Genomic DNA, 24,314 nt, shown 5'->3' on the forward strand with positions numbered 1-24,314 from the left:
AAGAAGCAAAGATTTGATCTCCGTGATCTTTACCGTGTGTTTTTATGAGAGCTGTAAAAAGGCTCACAAAACTATAGGAAGACCCCGTTCACTACAAAAGACATATGCACTGAAGAATATTCCACATAGGTACTGATTGAGGTGGGAATAAAGCGTCATTACAGCCTAATGACATCAACAAAAGTGACCTGATATAGCACCAGACTCATTTATTAGTGAGGGGCTTCAACTGTTACTATCAAAATGACTTTTGGCATTTGATATGCAAAAAATATCCCCTTTCTTCCCTGATGGCTAAAGCAAATAATATGTTAATACCATCAAGTGACACAATGAATTACAGTGTTGCAGCGATGACACATCATGCCATCAAAGGAGAATAACATTTCAATTCATTCCAATCAGGCTGCAAAAACACCGCATGATGAATCACCCTCACACAGCAAACTTACTTTAAGGCGAGAACAAAAAGAACACACAGCACAACTACAGTAGCATCGTAGACCCATTTTTTTTCTTTTTTTTGTGCGTTTTGACAAAAGTTGCTTTGCTGTTACACATGTTACTAGAGCAAATATTTTGTATGAGTTCTAGTTGGTTTGAGCCAATCCACACTGTATCCTCTGGCCACTTGCTCTCTTGGGGGACCCTGTTTCCTCAGATGAGCTTAGAGCAACAGAAAAAGTAATGGCTTGTACTATGCTGTGCGTAGGTCTAATAATAAAAGCTGCTTCTGTGGGAATTGGGCCATGCGTGTCAGGTTCTGCTCTCCAGAGTAGCAATACCTCAGAGATTTTCCCCCCTCTCTCAACTGGGGAAGGATAAATTGATGATACAGTGTGGAAGACAAATGAAATTAATCTTCCCAGTATCTGACAGGAATCGGCTTTGGATAGCGCACACACACAAGTGCACACAAGTGTGCACACGCGCGCGCGCTAAAATAGCTCGATATCCGTCTGGGTGGAAAATAAGACAAATGGATTGAAGTAAAACAACACTAGCGTTCTGAGACTGAAGAGGCTGATGAAATTAAATAAATGCAGCTAACAGACACTGAGACGTTTTTATCAGATAAAACAGGTGACATGAATTTATCTCTTGTTAGCTCTACTAAAAAGCAGGCACTGTATCTTGCACAGCGAGGCAGGCTAATTAAAAGCAAGCATTGTGAAGCATTTTTTACACTAAGCCAGCTCTGTGTCAGACTTGCTTCAATAGCGTGCAGCCACAAGCGGGCATGATAAGCTTTTTAAAGTCTTATATTGATCTTAATGTCGCCTTAGGGCGAAAGAGCTACCTGAGTATCCAGGGCGACAGACACACTTGAAACCCCCGGGCGTGTTGATACAGATGCCCTCATGTAGGCAAGGTGAAACTTCACACTCATTCACATCCAGGTCACACAGCGTTCCAAAATAACCAGGGGGACAGATGCAGTGGAACCTAAAGAAGAAATTAATAAGCAATGTGTCACACAATCATAGCCCACTTATGTTAATTTATTATAACTTTAAAAATCATCCGAATTGTTTTTCCTCAGCCAAACATGCGCACACGCTCCCACAGCAGTTGCGTGCGTGTGTTCCAAACCACTGAGATAAACTGCGCTGGAGTGATTCTCTCAACTGACCGGCAGCATTTTGCAGAACAATTAACAACTGGCAATTAAGTTTCCCAGTGTGCAACTTAATTTAAATTATGCTTCATGACTTGTTACTAAAGGGAAGGCTTAATCTGTCCGATGATGTGGTTTACTCAATTGAAATCCCTCTCTGAAGCTGTCGCTGGGCCTAACCATAGATCTCGCAGGAGACGAGGTAAAGAGGCAACGTACAATTATTCACCTAAGTGCTGCTGTAAACATCATTCATCGGTAAACAAGTTACATCACATCAAATTTATGAAATATGCTAATTGGTAGTTATTGTCACGTGGCGCATTTGTTTGAAAGCCTCTTCTGCTCTTGGACTGATTTATTAGAACAATTAACCCTTTCCTCGTTGCAGTCTCGCAGCTCTGCATAGTCTGATTCTTTATCGCAGTATAGATGAACTTGCATGGCTTGCTGGGTCAGGGAGATGGATTCAGAGGTGTGTGGCGGGCAGTGAGGTTAAAAAACACCTGATGTGAACTCCCAGGACTATGCAATCAGAAGAGTGCTCTGAGCAGGGCCAGGTCACATGGGAATGAAATCATGACGGAAGACAAACTGGAGACAAACCATTTAGGACTCAAATTGGCCCTGGGACTTCTCAACCCATCTGTCCGACTAAGCCTGGAAGCCCCGGGGCTCCCATTAAGCACAGCAGAGAAAAGCACCGGTGGAGTAAAGCCCAATCTAGATACATGATGTGGTCCTGCTGAGTTTGCTCTTCGTCTTTAGAATAGCAGCTTATGTGTGTCAAGGATGACAAGCTCGTTGTATAAACTGCAATACTCTAAGGAGGACTGCCAAAACCTTATAGTACTACTTTTTTTTCTTTGGAGAATGGTTATTGATCATTCAACTTTCAAAACAAAATCAAGCAATTAATTCTGCCTGGCCTTCATACGCAAGAAATTTAAACACGCTATGAAAAAAGGTTATGATGCAAGTAAAAGGGGGGAAAAATTGCATATATGCTTACTTGTTCACAAGATCTTGACATGTGCCAGCATTCTTGCAAGGGCTAGAGGCACACTCATTGATATCTTCCTCACAGAGAAGGCCAGAAAATCCCACCTTACAAACACAGCTGGAAAAGAAAAATCATTACTATTGATATTTTGTCTCTGATGGAAAATAGAAGATGTTTCTTACAAGCACGTGCACAGAGTGAGAAAATCTATAGGAATTTATTGATATTGATCACATTTAGTTTGATTGCTCACACTCTACAGCGACAAAGACTGGTTTAACTAAATTAAAGAACATGCACAGTAGCATATGATAAAAACAGTAACGACAAACATGTTTTGTTTCATCTAACTACAACCATAATAATACTATCTGTTAAATAAATTTCAAGCTAAGAAGAAGCATATTGTTCTGAAACCCATAAAAAAAAAAAAAGATTTCATCACTAAAACTCCTGACATTGCGGATAACACTTTTTACCTGTAACTGTTGACCCGGTCCACACAGTCACCCTGGTTTTGGCATGGGTTTGAACTGCACTCATTGGTGTCAATTTCACACCAACTTCCTTCAAATCCTGAAAGATAGATGAGATGGTCATGGATCAGCAAACCCCACTACATCCTGAAAACGTCAGGACCGATGATAACAAAGGCCCCTGTGAATGCCATTTTAATGGAACTAGTAAGCCCTGTAGCATATCTCATCTTCCAGCTCTCAGCACTCACTGTTTCCCCTTTGAGAGTGTGTAAGTCTAATAATACTTTAGTGCCACAGACAGATTGGTCTGAGGGTTAGTGGTTTGGGGTTTGGGAGGTGTGTGCCTGTGTGTGCCACCGTGCATATGTCTCTGTGTCTGTCTGTGTGGGAGAAAGCGAGCGAGTGGGGGGACATCTTGTTAAGTTAGGGTAAGAGGGAGAGGCTAAGCCCAAGAGCTCTTTTGCCCTTGTTCATTAGGGGGTTGAGGGCCAGCATGGCTAAGCAGATCAGCATGGATGTTTTGTTGTACATTTGAAGGCAGCCTAGGAGCCTGTAGTGTTCTGCCTGCCAGAGGTATTCCTCTAGTGCTTGGCCTGGGTCTGGTCCATTAGATTGTTTTCTGCTGAACGAATTAACATTCGCTCCATGCATGACTGGGTTTCATTAAGTAAAAAAATTGACAAATTAAAAAAGATCACAAATTAACCAAATGCTCAAAAGTATGGAAACAATTAATGGACATGATCTGACTTTCATTAGCAGTGAAATTTAATCACCTATAAACATCAGAAGTACATCTAATGCTTAGACGTACAGTATAAGCATCCATCCATCCATCCATCCATGGCTTATCTGAGTCAAGCCTGTGGAAGCAGTAGAGCTACCCAAGCCCCCATATCCCCTGCCAACACTTCCAGCTGTTCAGGAGGAATACCAAGCCACTCTCTACAGTGTATCCGGGGACTGCATGGGAATCTTCCCAGTTGGGCATCCTTGAAAGAGCTCCTCATCATATCTCTAATACTAAACTCAGACACCCTTCATAGGAAGCCTAGTTTTATACTTTTGGCCATTATTTCAACTTAGTTTTCCCTTCACCATAACAGACCAGTGCAGCATCCAAATTACTACAGATGCTGCACAAATATGCCATTGTAGCTGCACAGAGTAATTATACAATTTCCTGTGCAATGCTGCTATCAAGCTACTTTAAAATTCTGGGCTCAGACTCCCAACAACGACTACTGTGTTTCCCCTGCAGAGCACCATCTGCCGAGCATAATTAAATGTAATGCAAGCATAGCAAAGGGTTAATATAACTAACCCATAATGAGTGTGTGAGTGCCCTTATTGTTTTCTTGTCTCATTATGTTACTCCCACTGCTTCAAGATAGAATTACATATTTTTGAACTGTAATGGGTTTTGCACATAGTAAATTTTATGCCCAGAGAAGTACATCTGTTCACAACGATGAGGTTCCTGAGAATTGTTTAAGACAGGAGAGCATGTGTTTTAATCTGGCATGTTTAAAAAATGTGAGACTCGAGCCATACAGGAAGAAATCATTCAAAGTATTGAATATGACATTTTGGCTATTTTTGGAATTCACGGAAACAGTCTAGCAGGGTCATACAGGGTCTTCAGTCCTCTGTGTAATATCAGGAGGTAACTGTATACTGCCTTTTTCTCTTTCGTCTTCACTTCAAGATATACAGATGCAGGAGTTGTGATTATTTGTAGTCTCCAATGTGTTTAAAATTAGAAAAAAAAAATACACTATGAATAATGAATTTTCTAAAGAAAAACGGAATGCAGGGTAAGTGACACAACTCTGTGAATCTTGGGATGTATGAATGAAGAGGAATCCATGAAGAGGAAACCAGAGACAGCACAGAGCATCTGGTGAATTATGGGACAGCACAAGTTTCCCATGCTGGTCTGTCAGTCAAAGCGATGGTGAAGCACCTTGGGGACTATTTCGAATGTCACTGCAATGTAATGCATCTTCTGCTACTAAGCAGTGACTTGAGGCTTCTCTTTGACAGAGTACAGAGCGGGATACCCAAGGCGCGTGGCTCACGTAGTCATTCCATCATCTGGCAAGAGCTACAGTATGTGATCACGGCTGCTGGCAGTAAATGTCTCGGAGGAGAAGAAATTGCGGGTGATCCCGAGTGGATAGCCAACTAACTTTGATTGACATTTCAATTGAAATATGAGGAATGTCTCCATTTTGAGAGAGCGAGCTTAGTTTGGACTGCTACATTGGTGACTGTTGTCTTCTGTCAGTCTGATGTAACGTTTCTTAGAAGGGGCTCATTTAAAAATTTTATAACCCAGCGTTTCTGCAGTACAGATTACGATCTCTGTCTGCAGCGGCGTCTGTGTGCCGTCATGCATCAAAATGTTAGATGTCACTGGTGGCTTAATCCAAGAGCAGGATTGTCATGTTGAAACTAGGATTGCGAGTTTTGTGCCTGGCCTCACGAGTTTTAGTTAACCTACTGCACTTTTTAATTTGCCAGTCAGTGGCTGGATTTTAGATTTATGACACAAGATCAGAGCGAGATTTACAGTATCCAAACTCATAAAGGCCCTAAAAATGCAATGTGCTAGAGCTTAACCAAAATTGTGAAAATAAGTGTGAAATAATCGCAACTATAGAGAACATTACAAAAAACAGACTAACTAACTAAGACAAACTAAGCTATTTTCAGCTGTCATTAAAATAAATAATTAAAAGATTATATATAAAATATCGCTTTACTGTGTTTTATGATCAATATCACAATTCTTGCTTTTTGCTTCTCAGCAGGAAGTGAGAAGCATTTTGCATTGTGTTGTACTACAGAATGGCTGTATCATGATAATACAATGGGTGATAAATTGCACTACTCTTGTATTGTAAAGCAATTGTATTGTAAACCAAACCATCCCCGCACCACTGATGGAACACTGTTGGACATCTTGGATTCTTTTCAAGTCTCTGTCACATTATTTTAGTTATATTTATTTAAAATGCAGCAACACGAATAGAAATAAAAACAGAAAAGAGTACGCTTGAAGGTCCTTTACATGCAAGGACCAAAAACTGGGTTACTTGAAGAAGTGGGTTAAGAATAGAAATCCTTTGCATGCAGCCAATTTACCCCACTGCTACACACCTGGACCACCTCTTCGACACAGCTAATGCAGGAACAAAATGATTAAACACTGAGTTTATTTAAAATTTGTTTACTGTACAGCTGCTGCAGACCTGCTGCTATTTCATACTTTTAGTATAAATGAAACTACTTCTTCACAACTGATGTCTGGCCCTGTGTACACTCTTGATGTTATGGTTTGTTTGTTTCTCTAGCTTTAGTCATATTATTTATTTTAATGATTAATCTACAAATTAAAGCCGTTAACTTTGGTTTATATGTTTATATGTAGTAAGTTTTGGCTGTCATAAAACGACAAACTGCTTGTTTTATGGTCTGTCAAAGATTTGGCCCTCTCCAACTCTGACCATTGCCCCCTGTCCATTTGGAAAATCCTTCATGCTGTGAAACCAAATGTTACAGAATGAAGAAGTTTACAAAAAGACGGAAAAAAAACAGCCTGAGTGCAGGTATTTCCTCTCTGAGGTCTGCACCAAATACAGGCACTTTAAATGGTCTGAAATAATGGGGAAATATGAGATTTTGGACTTTTATTATATCATGCACACTCTCCATAACCATGACACCGTACCTCTTGAATTACAAATAAAAGAACAATCAGGTTATGCTTTGAACTTTAAAGCTTTGTTAGGCAATTTTGCTTAGAAAAATTCATTAAATCAAATGGCACTCTGTGGTGTGAGAGGGCTGAAAGCACTACAAATGCCACTGAGAATCAACACTCTTCACCATGATGACTACAGCTTTCTGCTTGGCATTTATGTTTGCTGATTCATATGTTTGGGCCTGAAGCCTATCACCTTGTCTTTCATACAACACAGAAGGTTTAAGATGCAAAATGTGAGCAAACACCATGCTGGCCTACAAATCAGACAGTTGTGTTTTGCATTTGCTTTTTGACTTAATCCTTAGTTTTAAATCTTTAAATCTGGACAGTTTATTAGTTATATTTGCTTATACCGGTCTGGACCCCCTTTTGCCTTCAGAGCAGCCTTAATTATTTTTTGGGATAGACTGAACTCAGGTACTGAGATGTGAAGACAATGGAGGTGAACTTGCGGTCATGTTGAAGAAAACAGTTTGAGATGATTTTAGCTTTGTGACACATTTTCCTGTTAGAGGAAGCCGCAATGTTGATGGTGAACAGATCAAAACACTGACAGAATCCATGGATGGCAGGCTTTTGAGTGTCCTTGCAAAGAAAGGTGGCTATATTGGTCGCTGATTTGTTTTTGAATGTCAGAAATGTATATTTGTGAATGTGGAGATGTTATATTGGTGTCACTGGTAAAAATAAATAATTGAAATGGGTATATATTTGTTTTTTGTTAAGTTGCCTAATAATTATGCACAGTAATAGTCACCTGCACACACAGATATCCCCCTAAAATAGCTAAAACTAAAAACAAACTAAAAACTACTTCCAAAAACATTCAGCTTTGATATTAATGAGTTTTTTGGGTTCATTGAGAACATGGTTGTTGTTCAATAATAAAATTATTCCTCAAAAATACAACTTGCCTAATAATTCTGCACTCCCTGTACATTAGTAAACATCATTGTTGCAGATGAGCAATTCTGTTACCTCCCTCTCTCTTTTTAATGATAACTATGTAAATAGCCACAAAGCTAAATAGCTTAATAAATAGCTAGCTACATTTATAGCTAGCTTGCGCGATATAGTGCTAGCTAGCTAGTTAGATATCTGTCTGCCCAAGTTCTACGGGTAATTCATCTTTTTTGTTTGCTTGTTTAGTTTTTTTAAGGTGGAAATGTTGGGTATTAGCTTAGTCCTTAAGCTTAAAAATTGTATTTCCACACATATTATCAATCAAAAGTTACAGTTATTGATTATGCCTAAACATGCTGTATAATTTTCACAGAGAAATGAGGATTGCATGCCAATATAAAACAATTCTGACTATTCCGACTTGGTATGAATGCAGATGCACTCATCTAGGTCACCTTAGGCTGTAACACTGTGCTTACAGCAGTCAGTGTCATGAGCTAAAGAGAAACTTTGGTACAGCAGTGTATTGCAGTTCCCATGACAGAAATACAAAAAAAGAAAATGTTCTCATTTTTACATCTTTTCACTCTATGAGAAGACATTTTTTAACATTAGGAAACATATTCCCATAGAAGACACCAGGTCTACTGTTAAATTTCTTTTGCCTTAGTCACAAGATGTGTTGGTTTGTAACACAATAAGAAACGTATTTATTTTTGAAAAATCAGGGTCAACTATTGTCTGTAGAGCAAACTATAAAATTGAAAATCACTGATACCAACAACAGCTACCCATATATACTACACCACAAGTAACCTGCGACATGTCTATATCATATCACTGCCAATCATTTCAGGCTGCATGGTTGTTCCAGACAAGGCAGACTTTATGTAGCTCATGCCTTTCTCTGCTTAGAGCAAGCAAATCAACGGTTCATGCTTCAGCGACCTTGTACTGCATGTATTTTATGGTGTATATATTGTATTATATGTCCCATGCCCTATTTTTGTTAAGAGATTACACGTGTCTTCTTATTTTTGTGATTTTCTTCCATGTTGTTTAGCAAAACACACAAACAATGGTGCTCTTCTTTCTGCTGTCAGGCTGTTGCCATCTTGTTTTAAATGCACGTATAATTGAATACCTATGCATACCTGTAGTACAAAAACAAAGTGTGTCTAATATCCACATCAGTGCTAAGCAACTGTCATTATGATGTATACACTTTGCTCAATGATATCTCGCAGCTTCTAAAAGTAAACCTATGGAGTATTTTTTTAAAAAAAACCAGAACATTCAATCAGATCTGTAGTAGCTTCCACATATTTATTCAGAGACTATTTGGGCATTTTACATGCTGTTAGGCATTCAGGGGTTAAACACCAATCTGGTTAAATCAAATAATGATGAAGAATTTTCATGAAGGGAAATCCTCTCACACTACTATGTGATCACTGATGCTTTTTTCCTGCCTTTTCCCCCCCGCAGCTGTTGTTTGATCTGGAAACAGCTTTCAAAACTACAGTGGAAGAAGAGAACCACCTTTGCCCTCAGCAATGGAATATCACTAGTGTGGTGAGACCTTTGCCAACTGAAGGGGCACGCTCTCATACTGAGGTCGAACACCGGCTACATTTTAATATTTTCCCACTTCTTTGTGTGCCTTCACTGTGAGAATATTAGACCAGACAATAGTTTCCCAAATGGAGCTGTGATTTACATGACATGAACTCTGATTAAAATACAATATGGCCACTGACTGCCTCTCTGTCGTGGTCCATTATTCTGTGAAAGATTTATTTGGAACACCTTTAATCTCAGTAATTGTGCTATGAGAAGCGAATGGCTACTGTGCAGGCTCATAGTCACATTACATTGGTTTTGTTAAAATAAGCTGGGCAGTGATGAATCGTAACATATATAAGCTTTTTTTGGTTTCTGTACAGTATGCAAGTGTCTTATATGCTTGCATATAAGACACTTGTATGCAAGCATACAAGTGTCTTATATGACACTTGTATTTATATGCTCTAAATGCTAAAGGGTATGTCAGCCAAGTCATTTACTTAGACGAGATTTCCAATCCTGGTTTGACACTTTATTCATTTTTATAAATGAACTAATACAAACTAGAGCAGATAATGTGGATTGCATGAGGTAATTATTATAAAAAAAGCTCATCATAAAGATGGTAATCATAATAATCTAGAACAGCACACTATAAAGGGCAAAATATACTAAGTTGACTGAACCTACAGTATCTGTATTTCTAATTCCTTATACTAAGATAATGAAAAGTCTCATTGATCTTGCGATACATCTGCCAGGGCATCTGGTTTATTAACTGACACATGTCCGCTATAAGTCATATAGTCTGCCCCCTCTATAAAAAAGAATAATCACCTAAAATGAATCTACTGAGGCCAGACTTTTTCCAACACATTTTGGCAACACATATTTTCCACACATCTTTTTCAGTATCATATTAGCTATGTGTCAGTTCTCTTGTTGGCATAGCTCCACAGTAGCTCATTAACCAACTGTTTGGTAGGACACAATCTCAATCTTGTGGAAGGTGAAGGCTAGTGTAGCATGCCATGCAAATAAAGGGGTTTGTTCTCCATCTGGCCAGGAACACCTCTGGGTATATTCTGAACCATGGAGACCAAATGGTTTTTCCATGTGAAGAGACCACACAATGCTTTTGAATTAATTCCCTGTACTGCAAAAATTAAAAAAGAAAAAGAAAAAGTCTCCACTTCATATAATGGACTAGAGGCAAAGTGATTGTCCTCATATCACACAGCTCACGTTTAACACTTAAAAATGCCAACTTGTCACCCAAAAACCAATAAAAAGCTCATAATGAATATAGGCACTTTAACTAACAAGTCTAAAGCGTTAAGTGCTGCAGTGGCATAGTGTGATATCCATTGAAAATGCCATCCTAAAGAACCTACGAATGAAACTAGAATTACAATCTATTAATCTAATCCATAGAATATTATCATTTTAAATAATTGACAATTATAAATATTTCACATCCAGAATAATAATCAGTAATTCTGATGTAATTATCAAAAGGTTAGAATGTTTTGACATGTTTTGTCTTGAAGTCTCGAAGGAATCCTATAATCAGTTTTACAAAATCCATGAGAACTACATAAAGTAACTATGTGAGAATTATTTACAATCTCAGTGATTAAAAAAAATAAAGAAAAAAAGGTAACTCAAAATTAAACTCCACTGACACAAATCTCAAAGAAAAATGACTAAAGCTGAAGTTTTATTAATTAAGCTGTAGTTTCTATTAATTAAATTCAAAGGGGAAAAAAAGCATAAATATAGCCTTTCCGCTCTTCAGATAGTTTAAGTGGATGGAGCCCTGACTAAACGGCAGAGGCAGAGAATGTGCAGGAAAGGTCCAAGATAAGATTAAAGTTTACACATGTGAACTTGTCTTTGCTCAAGGAATTCAGCAAACCGAGCAAGGACAGCACAGACTATAGATTGTGTGCGAGACTCTGATGCGACTCTACCTTGTACCGCAGTCTTGGCTGAGTGATGCCATGTGTTGTTTGTTTCATTTGTTGCAGTTGTCGGCCAGTAACCCTCACCTCAACCTTCTACCCTAACTCTCCCATTTTCAGGTTGCTCTTCTATCAGGTTTGGCACTCCCTGCTGAGGCTCCTCATTAAGAGGAAAGTGGAACATCTGTGCTGGTCAGGCAAGATGACTTAGGCCTCCTGGCCAGAGCCTCAGCGGAGTGTCTCTGCTAGTAAGAACAAAAACTTCCTACAGGAGCCCTCTACAATCAAAAGAGGATAACTGCTTCACCTGTGTTTTTTTAAGACGAGACTTTCAGCTTGCTCTGGTTTTATTTTGGCCCCCAGCTTCTCACAGTACACCTTTGTAGACAGAACTCATTTCCATTGTGGCTGTGTTTTACAAATCCCTTTAATGCCGCTCCCAGTAGAAACCGCCTAATTGCTGCCTTTTAGATCCTGCTAAGCTGATGAACACTAAACTTGCCATATCAACCTTTTTGTTAGATGCGTAGAGTCTAGTGAAGTTTCTTGAGAAAGCTAAGACCACACAGCCAACTTTGTAATCTCTTCAGTAAAGCAAGTTTGGTATAATGACCACTAAAGTTAAAGCACTTAGCTTTTATAAAAGACCCCTGTCAGCAGCCATCAGATACTGTCACAGGGCTGGCTATGAAAGGTTTGACAGCCGCCATCTATTATCGCAGCATTAGCAGTGCCTCAAAGGCATCATCACAATGAATACCAGTGCTTCTTCAGTTGCACTCATGCAATTCTGGTGAAATGGAAAGAATAGAACACCTGTTATTCCAACCATGGATTATGCATTACAACCTAACAGCTGAAATTAGCGACTTTTGTTGTGTTAGACGCAGCAGTTTATTACAGAACAAAACCAGATATGAGCAAAGAAGGTTAAAGTAAACAAGATTAGCAGAATGGATGTAGCAGCAAAGTGCTTTTTTTTTTTTGCATGTTTGTATTCTTTTCACCATGCAGGAGATGGTATTTAAGATATTATTAAGTTTCCCCACATTGCATTTCAATTTTTTAACACAAGACTACATAAACTGTTTATCTGATTGTTGTTTTTAGCAAAGATTCTTATATTCACCTGCATGTGTTTGCTAATACAAAGTTAGAATTAATTAAAAATATGTATTTAATCTTAGTTAACTGTATCTCAGTAACTAACCTTATTAACAACACAAGCCTTCATGTTTATCCTGAGGCTTGTTTTACCATGGTGCAACTTCCTTAACAGCTAACCATGCCTTTATATAAGAGCACATGCTCTCTTTACTTGAATGTGGATCATTGGTCTCGCTTGATCTTTGCAAAAACCACTGAATGAAGCTGCCATGTTTCTATTTACATATTTAAGACTCGGTATCTAAAAGCAAATAAGAGGCTCTAAATTTTAATTTTTAACTCAATTTTCTTCTTATAAACACTTACTGATGCTACACTGAACACAGTTACAGTATTTGCAAGCATTTAGTGTCATTTAAAAGCATAAAAATCATTCTCCTTAATTCAGTTACCTTGACAGTATTTGCTGTATTGTGTAAAAGCTTTTGTCTATGCACTGGGATGTGCTTAATGTACTAAATCTTAGATGCATATGCAGACAAATTTTATTTTCAATTAGTCTGAAGAATAGTGTTAGACCTACACAATTTCCTTGACAAATAACCTACAGTGAATACTAAATAACAAGTTTTTAAGACGGCTGCACTGGGATCAAGCCATGGGCTCCTTTATGTTTATTGAGTAGTAGCTATGGAGGATGGATTTAAGGTGAATAATAATGGAGAGTAGGTGAGTCACGGTTGTGTGAAGTGAAAACGACCAAACCCACGCAAAGCTCTTGGTGTAATGTATGCAGCGCCTAATTTCCTATTCCTCTCAAAGGAAGCTTTCTGAAACTAACCCAGCCGCTCTATTTATATCTGGCAACATCTTTTCATCTCTTTGCTGATGGAGCCATTAGGTACAACATAACCCTATACCGTCTTAACCTCCACAGTGAAAGCCTATGTTAAAATGATATTTCATTTACAATTTACAAGCTAACAAGATTTTACTGATAAACATCGTAATAGATCATTTTAACGAAGAAAGCGATCATTGCCAGTGCTCTATTCCAATATGTTGCTTGTGAAACAAAAACCTGACTGATCTCATGAACTGAAAATAAAACAGATTTTCCTGCGTTTCATTTACATCTGAGTGGATGTGCATGCCCGAGTTATTTATGCCTGCGAGGGCATGTGAATGAGCGAGAAGGAGCCAGTACTAAATGAGGTCAATGCTTTATTTTCTTTTAATATAATTTACAGTCTGACTCCTCAGTCACCCACAGTTCTTTCATCCTGTGTCTGTTAGCTGCAAATTTGAACGGGCGTTAGTTTGCAATTTGCTTGTAAATGGGAATATTGAGAATATGTACACGTTGAAGAAAAAACATCTAATTTTGCATTATCAGTAACGAGTAATTTCTAAGACATTTGGATGCATGCGTGAATTCAAGACGTTCAGAATTAGCATCTGTCTTTAGCCAAGCATCTACTGTTCCTGCTGCTACAATTAGTAGGGATGCACCAATTTATCGCCCAATCATAGGCAATGGTAGAAAGTCCAGAAACATAATGACGATGACAGTGAATAATGATTAAATAACTTTACAGATATACTCTTAAATTGCACAAAAGATGTAATTTATCCCTGACAATTTCCCAATTTGTGATTGTGTATTGATTAGAGTTCAAAACAAACAAACAAAAAAGAATAAAAGATTGTGATGTAGAATATGTATTATGCATATAAAACAGACCAAAGTGGTTCACTGATTTCATTAAAATGTCCAAATTTTTTTTAGGTGCTCATGAACTTGCATTAGACTAACTGGGTCTTGCTAAAAGATTATGTGTCTTGTATACAGTAATGTTTTTATAAATAATAATCATATTAAAGAGTGGTAGTACCTGCTGATTCCCCATGTGTCTGTAGGGTCTTTACCTTAGAATATAGTATGCATTATGATGACTCAGCTGGCACTGATACACAGATTTACTGCTAAATAAGTATTCAGTTTAATTTAGTATTAATGCAATGAGGAGAAAAGCAAGCAAAAGACACCAATGTCTGGGTTTGTTGACCATTTCTTATGCAAAAATTAAAGTGGAGCATGAAAAACTCTAGAAATGCAAATTGTACCTCTGACTAACTTTCATTATGTCTAACACTCCTTTTAACCCATATAATAGCGAAAACCCGCCATATTTCACTTATATTCTTCTCCATATTACAGCAAAAAGTATGTCTCTTATTTTAAATCACCTGTGGATGTTTTCTTTATGGCACATTTTTTAGGTATCAGGAGCACATTTTACCATTTTATTCATGCACACAAAGACATTAAACCTTTCTTTTACAGCAACTTTGAGGAAAAGCACATTTCAGAGGGAGGATAAAACGACGATTTTCAAATGGATAGTGCTACTTTCTTTCTATTCCAATGAAATTATGCTGTTTGTAATTTTTAAATCCCTCAAGTTTTAAACAATTCTGTTGAACAAAATTCTACGATCATGCTGGGAAATAAGTCGAAAATAAAAACACCACGAGTACGAGGCTGCGGCGCCGAGTTCACTCACCAGCTGGGCATCTGCAGGAAGCTGTTCCATTGGAGCATGTCAGGCAGGTGGAGTTGTGTAGGCAGGGATTGTGGAGGGGGTCACACGGGTCATAAGGCTGGTTGCACAAGGGGCCACTGAAGAAGGGGGGACAGGTGCAGGAGAACTCCCCAGGTATGTCTGACTCCTGACACCGAGCTCCATTTAGACAAGGGCCAGAATCGCACTCATTCACATCCTCTGTACAGTCCACACCTGTCCAGCCTCGTGAGCACAAACACCTTACATACACCAGAGAGGAGATGTTACACAGTAGAGGTTATTTTGCCATAAATCTAAATGAATCATAAATGAATAAACACTTTTTAAAATGTTCTAAAGGCTATGGCAGTCATACTCTTTGGGACAATTATGCTAAAAATGCATTCAGCAGATGTTCTGGGAGTTGCTGCAGACAAACTCCTGAATAGCTTGCTTTTTTTTTTTTAATGATAATTTAAATTACCCACAAAACACACTCTTCTACACAAAACCTCAGTGTTACAGTGCACGCGTTCTCCACACTGATCACCTGGATCTCTGTTAGAGAAAGTACGAATTTTAGTGTTTAACTGCACTACTGGCAGCTTTTAATTCTGGACAGCTGAATGCAGGACACAAGAGGTTAGAGTGCTGAGTGGGAATTTAATGGAAATGTATGCGTTCTAGACAGAAAGAGAGACAGATGGAGACAGAGAAACCGAGAGCCAACCACAGTGTATGTTTATCTCAAGTATCTGCTCTTAAGGCAGGTGAATACTCCACTTGGTGGCAGTGAGTACCCGGGCACTACAACCACTCCACCTTGCATTTCTTTCCATCCCCCAACTTTTCTACCTGAAGCATTTTTATGTCTCCCCAGTGAGAGCGGGCATTAGCCGAAGCAGATACATCAGCTTTTTCCTCCAATGAGTCACAGATCCCCTGAAACCTTTTCATGCTGTGAGCCATTGATTGACTCATTTGCTTTACCTGCCATCTGCAATTCATTATCTCCGGTGCCAGTGGAAGGACATATTGCTATCTCTGAACGGCTTCTTTTTTCCCCGCATTTCTTAAGTGACTGATGCACCTCGCGAGGACGCTGCCCTCGAGCCAGCTCGCACACCTACTTGTAGCTGTTGAGAAGGTCTGTGCAGGTGGCGTTGTTTTTGCAGGGTTGTGATAAACATTCATCAATTTCTTGTTGGCAGTACTCCCCCTCCCAGCCAGAACGACACACACACTCATAACTCTGCGATACAAGAAAAAGGGAAACAATATTAGATTAACACTGGAAAGTAGTCACATTTCACATCTGCACTATGTAGAGTTAGTATTTTAGGTGGTTAGAATCGAATATTTAGGAGAGCAGTAGGCACATCTCACATGCAGGGACTGTTAATTAAGTTGTTACGGAGCAGACAGGGCATTTTGCCACTCGTTTGTTTCGTTATTTATATTGGTTGCATTTTAAAAAACAAATGTTGCAATGCTTAATATACTTGATTTAATTCATCTCAATGTTCTTGAAAACATTGCGGAATAAAACCTCCTACTCACACACACACACACAAAAAGCTTTCCTGTGGAAATCTGTTTAAAGTGAGGAAGAGTCATGCTTGTCTTACATTTCCACATTACCGTGCTGATGTATTCCTCCTACCACCCACCCTCTGGACAGTATGCAAGCCTGTTTTTTTCCATCACATTCAAGATACGATGATACAAAACCTTTATGAAGCGTACAGCATTACCACCGCATATTCTTTGAGGGATATTTTCACAGCCAAGCAAACATGTAAAACACGTTGGATTTCGTTTTGTCAGGTTGGTTTTTTTTATTCTGGAGCCAGTAAATGTGTTGTTAGTACTTTAAATTCAAAAAACGTTTTATACAAAGCTCAAACATTGCTAATCTTTTATTTTCTTGCCTTTCCTCCATTCAAAACAGTATGTGGACCACTCGTCCTTTATTTCATCACTGCAATCAGCGCTAAAATAATGAATTGCTGCAAGACAGATTAATGTTTTTCTTCCATTACTTTCCAAGAAGCCATCTTAATTTAAATTCCTCTTTGCATACGTTATGAACGTAGTCATATGGTCAAAGGTTGTTTGGGATTTATCATTGCCAACCCTCTGTCGAAAGGTCCCGGGTACTTGCGGTTGAATGCATGCTAATATTTATTTCATACACTGAAGGGGAGCCGTTAAACTTTGTCTGATATAATTTGTACACTGTAGGCCTTATGGTGGTGGGGGAAAATGCCGTCATCTCATGATAAATTAGATACCTCCAGGAGACTCCAATTCCTTACCCCTGGCAATAGAACATAATCTCATTTTTGCTGCTAAGTCACCTTCAGGGATTGCAATTCTCCAAAATAAGGTAAAGCTCTGTGGGACACAATGTTCAGAGAGAGAAATAGCTGCACTGTAAACAAGACTATGTGATGGGGTTTCCAAAAAACGGCCCTATTTGAATAATGAACCGAGAAAAATGTAACGGTAAAACACGGTGACTAAAAAAATACCTGTGGAAATTTCATTATATTCCTCTTATCAGATCCCATCGTCTTCTTACACGGTGTCCTTTTGTCTTTGGACTTGAAGTTTAGTTTATCCCAGAAAATGAAAATTACACTACAGTGTTTTAACCAGCTTTTGCACCACAATAGGCTTCCATTAGTTCCTTATAAACTACATCAAAAAGAGCCAGATAAAATTATTAGTAGAATATGTTGACTGACTTTAAAATTTTAATGATGGATGACTTTTATTTCTTTATACCGGCTGGATAAAACACAACCATTACTGATAAGCTACAAAAAAGGAAAGTCATGTTATAATCTTAAAACTTAGCTCTGCAAATCTTAATACTGATTTCATGAGAATTAAATTTGATACAGAAACTTTATAAAAATTAATTTGTAATTACAAAGTGTTCTCCTCTATCTTAACATCACTACTCTAATGTAAGCCTTTTTTAAAACTCGACTACACACATCATAAGTTACCAGAGGGGGAAAAAAAGGCTAAATATATGGACTTTATCTATGACACATCTGTTTTACTACTGCAATCTGTTAGCAAAAAAGCAGCTGTTGGAAAAAGGCTCCTGGTACTCATTGCACAGTTAGTGAGCAGCATGCGGTTCCCAAGGCCTTTCCGCAGCTGCAACATATCAATGTTATTGGCTTAAAAAAACATTTGAATAAGTACAAGAATAGAGTTGTGCCTTCAAGACACAAGTTTTAAAAGTTCTGCTTTTTTTTTGTTAAACTTAACTTCTGACATAAGCATTTTTTATTTCCCGTCAAGCCTGCCCATGTGTTGCATAACCAGGACGTGGAGGTCTTTAATGGGGAATATAGCGTGCTATAGATGTGCTTAGACACTGTAAAGTTATTAAATGGCTATCAAAAATATAAATAAAGAAAAACCTATTGAATATTTCTATGTTTATTATGACTTACACTTTAAACATAAAGATGAAGCTTTTTTAAATAATTACTAATTATCAGGTATATGTGTTGTTTTGGACACACGATCTAAAACAACATTGGTTAAAAACAGAGACGCTATCATTACAAATTAGTGTTTTCCTTCTAGGGATACTTTGGTAATCCTTTGGTTATTATGGTACATTGGCTACAAGGCATAAGTGGGACACTGTAATTGGCATAATTTTTCTATTATGAGATATAAATAATAATGGCCATCTATGGGACATAAGATATTAACAGTTCCCTACCTTATTTTCCCCCCAGACACCCAAAACAATATGAATCATGCTGGACCTGTAAACCAGATAACTGGCGAGCTGCTCTGGAGCACAAAGTCATGCCGATGTAATTTATTCGTTTTTAATAATGTGCCAATGTTCGAGTTACTGCACACTTGTTAATATTTACTGCAAAAGAAATGTTTTAAAACACCGAATGCACAGCAGCCATCAAAGGTAATATACAGTAACTAATGTGATTCATGTCTATCAATATTTTATGGAGAGTTACCAACTGTGGCGATTTACAGGACTGGGCAATTCTGAAGCATAGGCTATAACATCACTCCATTATACTGCCTTGGAAAAATGTTTCAACTTACCAGATGGAGGTCCTTACATACTGAGTTGGTGCTGCACAAACTGTTCACGCAGTCATCAATGTCTTTCTCACATCTGAGCCCAGCATAACCGGGACTGCAAAGGCAGTAAAAGCCATCTACAACTAAAGGAAAAGCCGGAGCATAGTTACAGTACCTTGCATCATAAATTAATTCACTCAAATCTCTGTGGGTCCTACATCTCTACACAGGTAAGTGCTGATTATGAGCATAAATGACTACACAATGGCCACTGTGATTCTATTTTTAAAGGGTATGACCATTAAATAAATGACTTAGGCTGTATCAGTAAGACCTGTTGCTGGCAAAGTCCAAACTGCCTTAGTCTGACAGCTTTACACTCTAACCAGCTTTAAATGAACCTGTCTGCGATGGCCATTCAGTCCTCTTCTTGCCAGGTGCTTTCCTTGTCTCACCATATTTCTGCTCACTGAAAGCCTGAAAGTCTTGTCATTTGTTGCAACACTCTCAACATACTTGCAACACGCTGAATGATGGGGAAAGAGCGCAACAGAGGGAGAGGACCAATTTCAGTGCTATTCTTAATTCAGAAGCTACAAATGCGGCAATTTCTTCCATCAGAAGTTAGAATTTCCCATGGCTAATAATCCATTCCTTCCTCTCTTTATTTATTAATGATTTTAACCAAGGATGCATCATTCTGTTTCTCCAACACAACACTGGTACAGGCAGCCAGTGACAGAGGTAATTGCAATTCTTACAGGAGTGAATTTATTACTTCCCCAGTCAGGGTCCCTGGATTCTTCATTATCCCAAAGATTTACCACGTAATCTATGCTGTCACTCTGTCTTGGTGCGTGTAGATGCTATTACTCTCATTAAATGCTGTAAGTCCTCGGTGGCAGCAGCATTACTCATCACTGCCACTGTGGCTATGCAGTGCTGTCCCTTGTGGCTGGCTGGCTGGCTGCGACTGAGCACTGGCCAATAGGTCCAAGAATCCACCTTCACTAACCTAAGGTGAACTGGCTGCGCTCAAAATTGGCCAAGACAGCTTGTGGAGGCTACTGTAGCACTGAGAGGACAGTGATCCACTGCCATCACTATTTTAGAAAAAGCATAAGCCAGTTCAAAACTGGACTGGAGAGCTGGCAGTTTTCAAGAACGCCAGGAAGGGTGGAAGAAACAAATATTTTGATGCTTTTTCAAAACTAAACTAAATTTATGACAAAATCATGCAAATTCACAGTATAACATAAACAAAGCAAGATTCATTGACTGATAATTATTTCGAATTTATTACTTTTCAGCACTTTTCTAATGATCAGATATTTTTTTAAATACTTGGGCTAGAGATGAAATGCACGGGAGTAACCATTCAAAACCATTCATTCAAAGTCATTTAATATCCATTATTCAAATTGTAGCGCAACATCGATGACTGATCTTCTCTGACACATTATATTAAGAAACTAATCAAGTGCACTCCAGTAAAAAATGTCCAGCTCCTCTCTTCAGATGAATGATTCTAACCACAATATCTACAATGGTGAAGCAACTGAAAACTACCTATCACACTCCAAGTGAACAAAATCAAATTAGACACATAAATGGCATTTTAATGTCTAAATACACGCATGCAGCTTTGCTTCCGTCATGAGTGTATGTCATGAAAATGTTGGGAAGACGTAAGCTGTTTCGTACCATCATAGCAGAAGCCATGAAGACAGGGGCTGGAGCTGCACTCATCCACATTGATTTCACAGCGGGGACCAGTGAAGCCACGGCGACAGTGACAGCGGAAACCTAAAGGGAAATGGTCCTGATCCAACTCTTCCACACATACTGCTCCATTCTCGCAGGGATTACTGGCCTCACAGGGTAAGAACTCACAATTATGACCTGAGGAGAGGCAAAGAAATAAATACAGAATCCAGAAGACAAGAATCTTGGTTAAAAACACAGTGCAAGAATTGATCTCAAGATTTAAAGTGTACACCTCTATTATATGTTTCCTTGAACCTACAATAGAATTGAGAACACACACCAAATGTTAATCTAAGGAAATTTACTAATTTAAGAAGAATAGTTCAGTGACACCTTATACTGTAGATGATGCGATATTAATAAGGCTGAAAATTATTTTGAAAATTTTCCACAACTTGTAGACAGTTTTTTATAGAGTAGTAAACCCCTGAGTGTCTTTATATCTTAGAAACTCTGCCTCTCTTTTTATACGCAATCAGGTTACTGACCTAATTTATTGGATAATGTTCCTCCACGTACTTTTCTAACCTTTTGATCAAATTTAAAATAAGCTAATATTTTAAAATGGCAGCACATTTGATTTTGAGTTGAGTTTTATATGGTGTGTTGCATTCTTTTTTATTGACATGTAAAGTAACGAACATTATGTTAACTCTACGAACATTCAAGCTGTTACAATACTACATAACATATTTTTTTTTAAAAACCAAATTTTTATATTTATATATATATATATATATATATATATATATATATATATATATATATATATATATATATATATATAATTTGGTTTTTTAAAAAAAAATATGTTATGTAGTATTATGTAATATATATATATATTTGTACTCATACAAAATGAGTTTTGCACAAAATTTCCTCATTCAATGCAACAATGCTCCATGCTGATTTAAAACTAGTGATAAAAGCACACATCTGGCTACTTAACCCTCAATGTCATTGCTAATGTGCTATTGAATACTGCCATTTGCATCATGTTTGAGCAACTTAACAACAGCTTTGATTATGAAAACTGACAGAACTAGGCAGAAAAATGAAAGTGGATAAAAATCACTTCAGATAGATTGTGCATAAGGCTAATCTCTCCTGAGCCTACAGAAAGTAAAATAACATAATTATAAAAAGCAGTGCAGAAAATTAACCAGATCAGTGCAGATGATAAAAATCTTCAAATGTTGCAAAACATGCAAAAATAGACAAAGCACAGTGGTGGTGCATCCTACTGAGATCGTTTCTGTAAAACAATCACATGAAGGAAATGAGTGAAGTTGTAGTCGAATCAGTTTCTTATTTGTCAGGAAACTGCTGAGTCCAAATGGTTTCTTATACCAAATAATATATAAGAAGCACTTTGGCTGAGCTAGCAGCTGGTTAGCTGGTTGATCCGTGAATTATGAAAGAATCTGAAGTGTAGTTATGGCTATTTTAACATAAATGTGGTGAAAATATTGATTTTGATATTACAAATGCTTCTAATAAATTGTATTGTATTGTATCTTTATTTGTTTCAGACATATAAAACAAAAAACAATATATACACACTACATATATTTTCATTTACAGATAAATGGTACTTCTACTGTGACAGCTTCTCAGTTAGTTATCATTTGGTAAACAGTAGTACAACTTTTCACTGATATATTTGTTGTAAGGTACAAGTGGGTGAAATTAAAGCTCCACAAAGCCATGGCTTTCTTGATACACTGAATCACTTGAAATCCTCAGATATAAAGCGAGTTAATCATTCACCCTCTGAGAAATACTCCCAGAAATGGCTTTAGCGTTTGACTTCATGAACTGTATAATTAGTTCTGTCATAGTATAAAGGAGTAGCTTTGCACACTGATGCACACTGAAGATGCAGAGTGGCCACTACCACACTGTACACTGAAGTGGTGTTACAAGGGTAATCACTTGTTTTTGACATTACTTTCTACAGTTCTTTGAATCACACTAGAACACTTTCATTCTCAGAGCTCTGAATGTTTCTGCTTATGTTGTCAGTATGTCATTGAAGTGCCTTTTTTAAAGTCATTTTCTTCTGATGACTCTGCTGTAAATCCCAAATTTGTGAAATACTGCCCTGACTGTTGTCCTTCTACGATGATCTCACAGCCAATGAGCTCATTAGATCTGTCAAAGTGGTTGTTGGGTTTTACTGAGGTCCTTCTCAACTGGCTGCCTGATTTTTTAGGATGAATTGCTAAAAAGAGTCTGGCTAAGTAAATGTTTTCTCTTTTTTTTTCTTTTTGCCATCAAACATAATAAAGTTTTACTGTTTTGTGTTTTGGAGAAATCCCAGTTTTAGAAATGTATCACGCACAGTCAGCAGTGCATCTCTTATAAGACCAGCATGTGGATTAATAATATATTAAAAACTAAAATATTTACCAGAATGGGATTTAAACCCAGCTGTGCCAAAACGCAACATAAAAACGTTTTTTTTTCATCATTATGCTGATAAAATTATCTCATCTTTTCTTATTCATTTATGTGGGGATATAGTATCAATAATAAAATGTGAAAATTACTTTTTAACATATTTATTGATTTATTTGAGAAAATGAAATGACTGAATAAATGAATTCACCGTGATAAAGTAATGCATCTGACAACCAGTCATGGATAAAAGTACTAGGCCGTCATGTAAACCCATGCCATGAAGCTCAGCACAGTTTCTATGCTGATGTTAATTCCAATGGTTTGGAATATGTGGTCTGTCACTTTTTATATGTCAAAAATTAACAATGCAGTTTAACATAGTTAACTGATGTGCTGCATGTAGAGTTACAGCTATTTCTAATTTTCAACCCTTGTTTCTTTGTTGGACTTTTGCATTCACAATACACAAACAAAATTACAACAAAAAATTACATAAAACCATAACACACTATAATTACAAAATTATGAAGAATTCTGTGTAAAACATAACGTAAAAAAAAAAAAAAAAAAAAAACATAAGAAATTATTAGAACCCAGGCTCTGGGCTCTTTAGTACTGAAGAGGATTAGGGCCACTGGAAAAAAAATCTGAGAAAAAAGTCAGAATTCTGGGATTAAAGTCAGAATTCTGACTTTTTTCTCAGAATTCTGAAAAAAAAAATTTTTTGATGAAAAAGTCAGAATTCTGAGAAAAACGTCAGAATTCTGACTTTAATCCCAGAATTCTGACTTTTTTCTCAGATTAGGGCCACTGGAAAAAAAATCTGAGAAAAAGTCAGAATTCTGGGATTAAAGTCAGAATTCTGACATTTTTCTGAGATTTCTGAAAAAAAAAATTTGATGAAAAAGTCAGAATTCTGAGAAAAACGTCAGAATTCTGACTTTAATCCCAGAATTCTGACTTTTTTCTCAGATTAGGGCCACTGGAAAAAAAATCTGAGAAAAATCAGAATCAGAATCAAAATCAGAAACTTTATTGTCATTGTCATGAGAACAACGAAAAAAGTCCAAATTCTGAGA

General features: G+C 37.5%; 1 protein-coding gene across 2 annotated transcripts in view; it reads right to left on the bottom strand.

Moving 5' to 3' along the window:
• Window positions 1-24,314, bottom strand: part of eys (EGF-like photoreceptor maintenance factor) — a 166,182-nt gene that overhangs the window by 105,123 nt on the left and 36,745 nt on the right. For both annotated transcript variants that reach the window (XM_085368758.1, XM_085368757.1), the window contains 7 exons: window positions 20,770-20,967; window positions 19,087-19,208; window positions 16,110-16,231; window positions 14,980-15,239; window positions 3,101-3,197; window positions 2,631-2,738; window positions 1,301-1,446 (listed from right to left, as the gene is read on the bottom strand). In XM_085368758.1, the coding sequence (XP_085224884.1) occupies window positions 1,301-1,446; window positions 2,631-2,738; window positions 3,101-3,197; window positions 14,980-15,239; window positions 16,110-16,231; window positions 19,087-19,208; window positions 20,770-20,967 (1,053 nt within the window). The remainder of the gene's footprint in view (window positions 1-1,300; window positions 1,447-2,630; window positions 2,739-3,100; window positions 3,198-14,979; window positions 15,240-16,109; window positions 16,232-19,086; window positions 19,209-20,769; window positions 20,968-24,314) is intronic.

The sequence above is a fragment of the Diplotaxodon limnothrissa genome, linkage group LG13, assembly GCF_057381915.1.
Source record: "Diplotaxodon limnothrissa isolate DT_005_m linkage group LG13, D_limnothrissa_male_GT1.1, whole genome shotgun sequence".
Taxonomy (NCBI): Eukaryota; Metazoa; Chordata; class Actinopteri; order Cichliformes; family Cichlidae; genus Diplotaxodon; species Diplotaxodon limnothrissa.